This window comes from Pundamilia nyererei, unplaced genomic scaffold (assembly GCF_000239375.1).
Source record: "Pundamilia nyererei isolate P.nyererei 1_Seehausen unplaced genomic scaffold, PunNye1.0 scaffold00099, whole genome shotgun sequence".
NCBI lineage: Eukaryota > Metazoa > Chordata > Actinopteri > Cichliformes > Cichlidae > Pundamilia > Pundamilia nyererei.
The window spans coordinates 802,875-815,016 of NW_005187500.1; the positions used below are offsets into that span (position 1 = coordinate 802,875).

At 45.1% G+C, this 12,142-nt stretch overlaps 1 protein-coding gene across 3 annotated transcripts in view; it reads left to right on the forward strand.

Moving 5' to 3' along the window:
• Positions 1-4,759, forward strand: part of LOC102200032 (vacuole membrane protein 1-like) — a 48,086-nt gene extending 43,327 nt beyond the window's left edge. For all 3 annotated transcript variants that reach the window (XM_005740341.1, XM_005740343.1, XM_005740342.2), the window contains 2 exons: positions 911-1,013; positions 2,050-4,759. In XM_005740341.1, the coding sequence (XP_005740398.1) occupies positions 911-1,013; positions 2,050-2,193 (247 nt within the window). In that variant the 3' untranslated portion in view covers positions 2,194-4,759. The remainder of the gene's footprint in view (positions 1-910; positions 1,014-2,049) is intronic.
• Positions 4,760-12,142: the final 7,383 nt, after the last annotated feature.

The window sequence follows — 12,142 nt, forward strand, 5'->3', positions numbered from 1 at the left end:
GTGTGTGTGTGTGTGTGTGTGTGTGTGTGTGTGTGTGTGTGTGTGACAAAGAGAGAGGGAAGGGGGTTCAGTAGTATCTTGTAGTTGGTGGCTAAACCTTGTAAAGGGTTTTCCTAATATGGGCCGTCTTACTGGAGTTCCCTCCCCCTGTGGGCCATCCCCCAGGTCTCAGCCAGTGATGACACAGCGTGGGTACGACTCACTTCCTCATTAATTGGCTGAAACCAGTTCTTACAGGAACCGCCTGTGATAAATGTGAGAGTTCTGAGAAGTCATTCATTTCTCCTCGCTGCAGCGGCAGAGGAGGCACTGCAGGGGAGTTGAACGAGTTCACCGATGTGTGTGTGTGAGCGAGAGGAGGGGAAGTGTGTGTGTGAGGAGAGAGACAGCGGAGTGGGAGAATGTGGGTGACTACTGCTGCCGCAGCTGCCGACTGCGAGCCGGCCAACTTTACTTCAGCTGTTTTAATCTGGTTCTTTTTTCCTTTTGTTTTGATTTTTACAATTTTCAGTTTGTTTCCGAGTGCTGCTGTTTTTGGGGGTTTTTATTTTGTTTTTACAGCTGTGGTAGTCTGTTTTTCTGTGTGTGGGGGGGGATGAGCAATGAAGGGATCGCACTCGCTGCTCTCCGTCTTTCTCTCTTCTCGGAGAGAGGAAGCAGGCGAGGCCGACACTGTACAGGAGACAGGACAGCGTGCCTCCCTTTGTTGCTGCCCTTGGGCTGGTGAGTAACAATGATGTGATGTGATTTGTGCCCCGCAACCCCACCCCCTCCCTGTTCTTTCCCCAATGCATCCCCCCTCCACCCTCTACCTCTGTCTTTCTCTCTCTACACCCCCCTCCCCCCACTCTTTTTCCTCCTCCTCCTCCACCAACACCACCAACCCCCACACCCCTGTTGGTGGAAACAGATCTGTTCCACTGCTGGGTGCGGCACTGCAGAAGCCCTTCAGGGAGTACTTGGAGGCCCAGAAGGCCAAGCTGCACCATCTCACTGGAGAGGGGATCCCAGCTGTAAGTACAAGGGGCCTCAGTGCCCAGCTTCTATTCATTCATGTTTGCAGCCTAACAAAAAGTGGAACGCACCCCACTTTCTCCAACCTTTTTTGTTCCCTTTCCCCCCACTTATGCCTAACCCATTTTCTCTAATGGGCGCACCTGTTTTACTTGACTTTTTATTCGTTTAAAAAATCATTATTTCATAATCCAAAGTTGTGTGTGCATTGTAATCTGTAGAAATGACACGGGCCTGTTTAGGGCTAGAATGACAAAGTAGCTTAGGGCGGGCTGGGCGGGCTTGAGTTCAGGGAGGAGAAAGAGGGGGGAGAGGGGCCAGTTTGGGGTCTGGCTTCACTTGCTGTATTGAAGTGTACTACTGTAGCACTGCTGACTCATGCTCGATCTTACCAATTGGGAGAGTGCGTCCGAGCGTGGTCCCTCCCCTATGTGTCACACACAAACACTTGCACTCAGTGCCCCGCCTGAACCCGGCACTGACTGTGGAGCGGGGCGCCCACCCCCTCCGCTAGTGACAATCCATCAAAACCCCCATCTGGGGGAAAAAAGAGCCAGTTGTAGCTTATTTGTCTTTGAAAACTTTGTTCCTCCGGCTCTTTATTTCCCACTTTTCTCCCGTTCTGTGTGATTCAAGTGATTGAGTGAAAATATTTTTCCTTTGAATTCTAGGAAGGAGGAGGAAAGGATCGACGTTGAGTTGCACAAGGACAGATTAAGGCATTTCTAGAACAATGTTCCTTTTTTCTTGTAACTTGAGCCTTCAGCAGTTACAGGGTAGAAACGAGGCAATTTAGCTTGGTGGAGGCAGGCTGCAGGCTGGGGTCAGCGGGGGCGTTAAGAGGGAGGACGGTGGGGGCTGCCGCGTGTTTTATTACCCCCGATCTCTATCTGTCCTGCACATGGAGCTGGATCCCCACCTAGCCTACAGCATCAGGAGCAGAAGGGAGAGCAGTGTGTGGGGCAAAGAGGGGCTTGTTCTGGAGCTTTCTGACAGAGCTCCTCTCTCTTCTGTTCTCTCTGTGGTTCCTGGCAGGAGGAGAGCTGGCTGTCGTGGCTCTTTGAGAAGGTTGTGGTCATCATGGTATGCTTCTTTGTCTGCTCCATTGTCAACTCCATGGCTCAGAGCTACGCCAAGCGCAAACGGCAGGAGAAGTATTCGGAGAGCAAGGCGGAGTGAAGGCCGGCTCGAGATCAAATCGGTCCATCACCTCCAGGCTGCTACCACTCCTTCCCTCCTATCTGCTCTTCCTCCTGGCTGATCCCCCGCTGTGTATTTAGGGAAATATGAGCCCCATCTGGTTTCTCTCTTGTGGTATTAGCGACTTGGACTTCTATTTGCTTGTTTTTAAAAGCTTTGCATTTGGTAGGTGTTTGCTGGGCTGCATGTGAGCGCGTGGAAACTGCATCAATGTTGGTGCTTTTAGGAGCTCCACGTGATAATTCTCCCCAGTAGGCCTTAAGCTGCACTGTTTATTCCACTGGTGTTTATTCCACTGGATTTGTCTAATCTGAATAAGCTAGCATCGTTGCAATGGTATCTTATAAAACCAGCACAGAGTTTGTTGTTTTATTTGGTTAAGAAACAATGACTTATTGTGTATCTCTGCCAGCCTCGTAGGAATCCTGTATTTATGCTGGACTGTAGCTCGGTGTCAGGCAATGCTAACTCTTCTTATTTCTAAATATTGTTGAGCTCCAAGTTAATTGTAGTAGAGATGTTAATAGATGGTTCCAGTTGTAAATGGTGCTTTGGACAACTACTTCTTTTGTGTGTACAGTAAAGCGCTCTGTAGTACTTTTGGAGAGAAATGATAAATCAGCCATGAATCACCCGCTGGTCCCTTTGTCTGCCCTTATTGTTCTGCTTCCAGGAAGAGAGCGCATGACTCAGCCCGGGGCTACTTTACCAGATGCAGCCGTATATTGAATCAGATCTACAACTGTGCGCGTGCCTGTGTGTGAGACTGAGAGCAAGACGGAGATAGTAGGTCGTGTTGGCATGGCTGCCACATTTGTTGCTCTCCTTTTGTGTTTTTTTCTTTTATGGATTAAAGCAGACTGCGCTCCACTCGCAGCCGGGGAGTCGGAGCGATAGCCGCCGATCCCTCACACTTAGAGACGATCTCTGTTATGATGTCAGATGTTCTTCTTTGTCTTCTTTTTTAAAGCCCTCTTCTCCCGCACGAGGACGCCAGGCTCGTGTTTGATATTACCCGAGCAGCTCTTAAAGCAAAAGCGCTTCCATCACAATTTTCTCTTTCTTTCTTTTTTTACTCGCTGGATAACGACAGTTGGCTCTCGGTGTCCGCGGTATCTTCCTTTTTTCAGTAATTGCCAGTGAAATGTGCGATTTCTTCTCTGTACCGCTGTTGTGCTACGCTGGACTGAGCGCAGCGGGTGCTAGAGCAGGCACAAGCAGCGGGGAAAAAAACCTCAAGTGCACAGTGAAAAGCGTCTGTGCCGTTACCTCAGCTGAACCCTCGAATGAACTCGTTGCACTGCCCGAGTCACGGAGCCAGGAGACGAATCACTCGAGTAGATTCGAAACAGAGGGGCACTGTTGAGCGAGCTGAAGCCTGCGCTCTGCACCGGCTCCAGTCAGAACATTCACATCTCCTCCTTTCTCCTGTCGTGGTAAGTAGCATTAGGGCTCTTTCTCTTTTCCTTTTTTTTCTCCCCCCCCCTTTCATTGTTGTCGTTCTGTACATGCATACGTCTCAGGCATGTCCGTCACACTCTCGGCCTGTCAGATAGCTTATCAGACTGGTGTTGGCTGTTAAGATTGCAAGGCGACAACAGTCTGTAGGCTGTCTGACATTTCGGGCTCTTTCATCTGACCAGCATCCTGTTTTGTCCTCCTTCTGTTATTGTCATTGTTTCAGTTAGCATCAGTTCCCATTTAGGTGTGTGCCACGATGTCACTTCCCTTTATCCCAACCGCTTGTGAAACGTCGGCGATACGGGTCTGTTATTTATTTCCTCCGTGCTGACGTCTGTGAGGGTTTTTCTGTCGGTCTGTGTGAGGAACTGTGAATTCACATGTTTGCAAATGCACACGTAATGATGTCAGCGATGTACTTCTATGTGCACGTCTGTGTGAGTGTGAGAGTTGGCTCTTTCCTCTTGAATTTCCAGAGAATCCAGACAGCTTATTGCAACACATCATATTGTGACACTCGGTGCTAGGTATGGTACACGCAGTGCTTACCCAGCTTTCCTTCCCTTTCACACTTCCCTGTTCTGTTTTACTGAGAACTTTCTTCTGTTGCTCAACATGTACTTTTTCTTTTGTGCCGAGCTGCATTTTATTGGAACAGCTCTTTGAGGGGGTGTTTTTTTGTTTTGTTTTTTCCAACAGCCACACATCGGTAATTACACAAAGCTGAAAATCATTGCTTGACCAGTGAATGCTTGTGCTGCACAGACACATTTTATTTTAGGTTCGTCTTTTTCGAGAATAGAGCAAAAGCTGCAAACGTACTCCCGGTGAAGCAAAATCACGCTGGAATGGCTCGCTGGCTTAAAAAGTGCTTTTCTTGGCACATTCAGGACGTCCTGTTCCATAAGGGAGCCCCCTTTTGGCAAATACAGTGTGCGTGTGCATGTTTGTCTAGAAATGCTGTTTATATTTCTACGTGGAAGTGCCTGTATTTCTTGTTGAATATGTCTGTACCTGTGCTATTTTTAAAGGTGTACACACTGTTTTTTATTCTACTTTTTCTAAATAAAGTCTATTAAAAGGAGGATTTGTATTCGGTTCATTATTCGATAAGTCTCGACTGCCCAGGTTGGCGTTTACCTTCAGGCCTCCGAAGAATCTCACGTGTCAGCCAAGAAACTGGGACTGGGAGGATACAGAGTCCATCACAACTCCGATTTCCACGTCTGATGTTTCAGATCCAAACTGTTATCACATTACTGATTTGCCCTCTACACTGACATCATCTCCATTTCAGATTCCAAGCTAAGCTTTTGCTGAGTTTGGGCTCTCGTCACAAATGAAGTCTACTTAATCTGAACAGCCTCTCCATGAAGTAGTAAAATAATACTGCATCAGTTTTAAATTATTATTAACACTCATAACCCTATACTGCATACTAAATACATTATACCCTGTGCTTTGGAACAGACAGCTGCAGGATTTTAAAGCGATAAATAATATTTATGAAATGTCACATGACTTCTGTGTGGTTATGAAAAAATAAGAACCCAGTGTTGGTGGGTGTGTTTGAACACAGCGTGATCTTGTGTCCTGAGGTCAGGCGTGTGACCTGTGCCGAGTCCTGTCCCGTTCCCAGAGCAGCCACACCCAGAGCACCATGAAGATGACTATTTCCACCCACCCCACCCTTCCCCTGGGCTCTGTCTGAAAACCTAACATGCAAATCGTGCCTGTCTAAACAGGTTGGGGGACTGATAGTTAAGCAGTGACACTGCTTTTGTCCTCTCGCTGGTCTCCCCATATGCTGTATAAACTACATTACAGTTGAATCTGGTGGCGCTGCTTCTTTCCAGCACCCTCCTGCCTGCCTATGGCTCGCCACCCCCTCGCTGTCTCTAGCTCTCCAGTTTGTGCCCCTCCTTTCAGCACGCTGAACACCCAGGGATGCTGAAATATCACTGACTTCATCCAACACCCGCCCACCCGCAAGCCCACTCTGCATTTGGTTATCCACTTAGTTCCTTTCACATTCTGTCTCATTACATTATGCTGACAATGTGGATTTCTTTTCATTCTTTCTTTCTTTTTCTAATTCAGACTCACATTAAGGTCCTTCGTTTTTGTCAGCAGCGGTCACGGGATCGTGTCAGACCACAGTGGAGTGAGCAGGCGGACCAAATGGTACAAAGATGCCTTGCAAAGAAAAGTCACCCCGTTAAAACATGGAAAAGCCGAACGGGCTCCAAACCCTATCGTCAGATCGCAAGAGAAGGATTTAGTGACATAATGCCCTGTTTAGGACGACAGCTGTGCTACAATATGCCGTTTATAGACAGAATGTGATGTCAAACTTAAACCTGGAGAAGATGTGCCCTTCCTGCCAGGAAGTAGGAGACATCCTGTGTTCGATAGTTAACTGTTTTAATTTAATACTTTTAATAATTGAGATGATTTTTCTTTTTTCTTTTTTTTGGACATAAATTATTATTCAGTGCAGAGTATTTTACATCTCACAGATAAGCATGTTGATGATGTTTGGCAATATTAGATTACAAAAATATAAATGTTACTATGCGGAGCGTAAATAATACGCAGGTTCGGTGTTGGATATATGAAGTTTTAAACTAAATAAATATTAGCATACATATTAATACAGCTACATTTAAACAAAATGCAACAGGACTCATTTGCAGACCTTGTGCCTGCTTACACACACACAGAAATGCAAATGTAGAAACAAAAGACACACAGCAACCACCCAAACGTTTTCATTGTCCAACTTTCAGAAGCCTCGGTGGTCTGACTGCACCAGCATATTCATTTCGAGGACTGACCAGTTCAACACCGTCTCCTTAACCCTGCCGTACACGTTTCTAAAGGCCTTTGTTGTGCTTTGGTATGCCAGGATCAAACGGGCTTATCAGCAGCTTCAGACTCCTCATAATTCACTCAGAGGAGAGATATGGGCCTCGACTGGTCGAGGCGGAGCGTCTAGCTGAAGTATCAACACTTGCTCGGCTGGCCCCTGGTGTTAATGATTTACAATTACCTAAATAAAATGGCTCAAACAATTACCACGTGATGATGTATTGTTTCTCAGATTGAACAAAACACATCTCCGTGCCCCGAGCTGAACCTAAATCATGTGTGGGTATTTTAACAGAGCATAATTTGGCAGAAGCGTCTGCTTTTCCTGCCCACACAGTGCCAACGGAGCAGACAGCCTAATGGCTGACGCCAGGTGGCCACCGTGACGAAACACACATCCTCTGCTCTTCCGCCTGCCTTTTCCTCAAGCCTTTCAAACCTCAGGACGGACTTCAAGTCAGTGCAACGTTTTAAAAGGATCTGAACTTTTATATTGCGCGCTCTCTACTTATATGCAAGTAAAAAGTAAAGAATAAACTTTCTTTTTATTACTCTGTTAAAGGATCTTCAGAGCAATTTGTCACTGATCAGGTTTTGTGTACCACTGTGCCAAGGCTGCTCTCGCAAATGTGCCTACTGTGGTAAGAGGACAGAGAGGACTCGTAGTAAACCTGCATGAATGGCTCGTCACGTTTTTCACAGTTTGTCCTACCTTCATGTCCCAGGAATTCTGCCAAGGAAACTGCGTCATTCAGGTGTGGCATACGTACAAAGCGGACGTGAGCGCCGTGTTAAGATTAGGAAACACAATAAGGCAGAGCATGCCTGAGAGTAGAATGGGCGTAAAATCGCCGAAATGTACCACACAGCCCAGCACACACTGTTCGAAACTGCACACCCCCTTTGATGCGAGTATCACTGAGTCAACCTTTGGAATGCCGGAAATCTGACGGCACGGACTCTCCTCCGCACGGGGTTTGATCCGAGGGCTGCTTAAGCTCAGCTTTACGCGTACGTGCAGGTGTCTGTCATGACATGATGCCATCTAAGGAATATTACAGGAATGCCTCACAGTGCCTTCCGAACATACCATTCATGCTGTCCTTTTTCATTTCAAATTAGGCAACGCTGGAAAAGAACCAGAAAAACCGCCAGTAGCTGATTTTGAAGAAAGTGCTGTAGGGTGAGGCGACACGTTCACTTACTGGGACGGTAACGATCCTGGATGGGTTTATCAGAACCACCTTTACTGGTGGCGCTACAGAGGAGGTCAACAGTCCTGGATGTCAGCAGGATTACCTCCTCACTATGGCACTGCTGTCAGGGCCTGTGTGCAGGCTGCTGTGTGCATTACAGGCAGAAAGCCCGCCTGCTGTGAAAGACTGTTCTGTCAGAGGCTTTTGTTCAAATCTAAAGATTGGTTTAACATGTTACACACTAGCTACTGTTGGCAATTTAAAAAGGAGCTTCTGTTGATGTGTCAGGAGCCAAAAACATGTGACACCACAGCCCCGCTGCCTAGATTTTGACATTAAAATCACGATATTACTCTCTAAAACCTAAACTCTCATCTTTTGTGCCATTCTGCTCAGAGCTAATTTTAGTCTTGCCCTCATTCTCTGTATGTGGCCTCTTTACGCATGCGATGTGGTTATATGAATCGTGCCCATGCTGCAATCAACCACACACAGCAAACTAAACCGGACACACACACATGCCAGACTCCACCACTCCAATGTGCTGTGTGCCCACATTCATGTAGATCTCTCAGCGATATTCCACTAGAATAGCTTTCCGTGGCCTGTCTGCCAGTCTCACCTCCAGATGCTTTCCTCTTGGGTTCCTTCGTAGTTTCAACACTGAGCCCCGCACTATTTATCACTATAACTCCCCTTTATCTCTGAACAAGGACCATGGAGCTTAACTTTAGGCGGTCTAGTTAATAAATTTGACAGGAAGTTCTCAATTATTTGCTTATGCCAGTGTTTGACTGTAGTCTATCTTGTAATACAATCAGTATCTTGGGGGAAATTACATTTCTTCAAGGAAATTAAACATTTATCGTCTGACTACTTTTTGCATGTTCCACCAAATATTTGGTCTGTGGGAGCCCATTGTTAGGTTAGCAAAAACACTTCTGATTACAAAATGCCAAATTTTGGGTTGGATTTTATTTTTTTGGGAGGGTAGAAATAATCTTGCATAAAGCCTCCACATTTGCAATAAAAACCTATTTGTTTATAATAAAAATGCTAATATTTCAAATTAGCCATCTCTAAATTGCTTTTTTGTTTGTTTTCATCCTGATGAATCACAAAAATAACATTTAAATATAGTTTATCTTGATTTTAATTTCAAAGAAGGAACAAAAAAGCCCCATTTTGATTGCAGTTATCAGCAGGTACTATACAGTTACAGGGGAATGCCTGCCATTATAATAAGAAGTCTTTAAAGGGCAACTGTTAGTTAAATTAGTATTGCACTGGTGTTTTTGGCTTCTATGACTCTGACTTTCATCAGCGACGGCGCTAACCTGACGCAAACACTGTGCTTGAACCCACACTAGTGGCTGGTGGCCCTTTGCTTTGCTGCAGGTGCGCAGATGCATAGATAGCTGACTTTTCAACGTTCACTTTGCAGTCTGTACTTTCTTTTGGAAAATAAACTTCCCCACCCTCTTTTGTGCGTCAGTGTGTCGGTTTTGCTGTCACCTTTTCACACAGCTTAGTCACAATATGAAAAATTGGCGTCAATGACAGGGCTACTGCCTGGTTATAGGGGAACACCTGCCATTTAAACGAGAATCAGAAAAACGACACAGTTTTCTCGTGTTGCAGCCGTTTATTGTTCACATAAAACACATTCAGACTGGAGCAGAGCCCCCGCCCCCCTCGAGCTTCTCAGTAAACCACAGGTGTATGCATTCAGCAAAAAAAGAAAAATGAAGACGCTGACAGCTTTAACCTTCAGCTTTTAAATTAATGGCCTTCCATATTGACAAAGTCCAAACACGAGAGCACAACCCAGTCAGTTGATATGCTAAGTGATTTTGAACAAACACAATCCCGACCTCAAGTCACCACGCAGACCCACAACAGAGCGCCGTGACTTTCTACCAGTGTCTCTTCTGTTCTTTTGTAAACATAAACAAAGCTAAACAATAGAGAGAACACACACACAGAAATCCTATTTTGTTACCCGGTGCAGCTGGTTTTGATCACTGGGTAAAGCAAAACAAACTATCAGATGGATTTGAGGCAGCGCTCAGAGTAACGCTACCCTGCGAGGGGCATTTCCTCAGCCCCGCAAACCGCTCCGGCAAATAAAAGAAGGCTGACCTTGTGGCTCCTAAAGTGAAAGACATGCTGGGAATTTCGTCTGTAATCATTGTCACTTTTCCTGTACTATGCAGGAGGTCACGCATAGTTAAGCGTTCAAAGACGCACTGTCTTGCAAGAGGGAGCACATTTATGCTAACTGCTTTCACTTTGTCTGAGCAAAAGTGACCGACTGATATAAAGTGTATATTTTTAGCCCTTTATCAGAGAAATAGGTTGAAAATCCACTTTTACCATCCACTGTTTAATTTGCGATATGTGATCCTAATAGTTTTGCTGTCACAGCAGATGCATGTGGGTGGATTCACTTTCAGTCTTCCCTTTCTTATTGTGCAGAAAGCTGTAAGTGCACCGTTTGACACTGGAGCGACTTTTTCCTGTCTTCACCTCATATTTAACACTGGGAAAGTAATTATGAGCCAATACAGGATACAGAACATACATTAAAGAGGCAGATGTTTTCCTCTACCCTGTAGTGCTAATTATTCTATTAGACTGTTGTGGTGTGGGTTTCCCAGTTGTACAGCTACTGGTTGTAGAACTTCTCTTGACTAAACTAAAAGCAAATGGCGCTTTCCTTACGCTGTTCAAATCACCCAAAACTCAGCAGCAGTGTCTCTTTCTGCTAATAAAAATGAACTTTTCCTGAGCCCTTTTAGGCAGGAACTGTTTTTTTTAAACCAAACTACACCTGTCAACCACATTACCACAAAGGAGGAAGTGTGCATCTACCTGTGACGGTGTGACAGAGTGCAAACTCTGGTATTGTTCCTCTCAGCTGGCTGAAGGCACCTGTTGGTTGGCCAGTGTAAAAAGGAGAAAGAAAATAGTTCCCACATAATACTTCTCACAAAGTTTGGGTTTTTCTTTACCTATTCATGTGGTTCTGTCATATCCCAGAAAAGGAAGACGTCTCTACAGCTGATATCTCCCAAACCAGGTTGTTCACACCAAAGTATTTTTCATAGATAGTCAGGGTGAAAACACAACAGATGAACTGTCTCTTTAAGAGTGAATCTGTGCGGTCCTCAGTAAATCTGATCATTATGGATTTATTGAGCTGTAGTTTTGATACCTGGCTGACACTGAAACAGGTGAAGATAAACACACCACATATTTATGCATTTTACTGTGACAGATCAGACAGGGCTGAATAAACCGCTACGTACTGTTAGCCTTTGCTTCCAAAAATGTTGTCGACATTAAATTTATTTTTTTAACCGCTTCCCCGACACACACACACACACACACACACACACACACACACACACACACACACACACACACACACACACAAAATCCTTTCAAGGACAACATGATGATGACTCACGATGAAGACATGGAACAGTGTGACACTTCTCACCAAAAGGACAAAAGCAGAAGTGTAGTAGGCTTCTAAATACAATGTGAGGAAATAGCAACAAGTTCTCATTCCGCTTCTTTCTACAGGTACCGCAGACATCACAGGGTAGCATGCAAGCTTCTCTCAATATAGCGTCGACAGCATGGCCATAAACGGCCTCAGGCACAGATGCTCGTGTGCTACCTCTGTGTGAGCTAAAACACCACAGGGTTTCCTGTCTGTGTACTCACAACAGGAAGGTACACTTACCTGTACTGCTTTGATATCTCTGTATCAGTGTAGACAAATTCTAGAGGACATCCTGAAGCTCTAAGCCAAAGGCGGCACAACATGTTTCCTCATCAGTACGATACCAAGAAATTCAAATATATATTAGCATTTGGTGCATTTTGTAATGGTTTTGGATTGGATGAAAGCGCGGCAATACAGCATGAATAAACAGGCATTTTTCAGGATGAATGAATGAGGAGAGAAGAAAAAAGGATTGCCTTTTTCTTGCTGCCACCTACTGGTAAGAAAAAAAGGGGGGATTGTATACAAACCCTGATGTGAAATACCTGAAGAAGTCGCAAAGAGCAGAACATGAGCGTCTTATACTTGGGAGCCTTTACAACAGCAGATATTTTGACTCAGACGAGCAATGATGACTCATGTAAAAAACAAGTGTGTCAGTCCGACAGAATGATACTGAATCGTCTGGATGGAAGTCATCATCATCATCATCATCATCATCATCATCATTATTATTCACACCCCTGCCCAAAAACCTGTGCAGGCTAAACACGCGGTGCTGAGCAAGTTTATTAAACCACAGCCCAATGGATGCTTCATGCCCCAGCTGTCCTCAATTAGGAATAATTAATAAAATGACTTTTTAAAAATATTTCTGTATTGG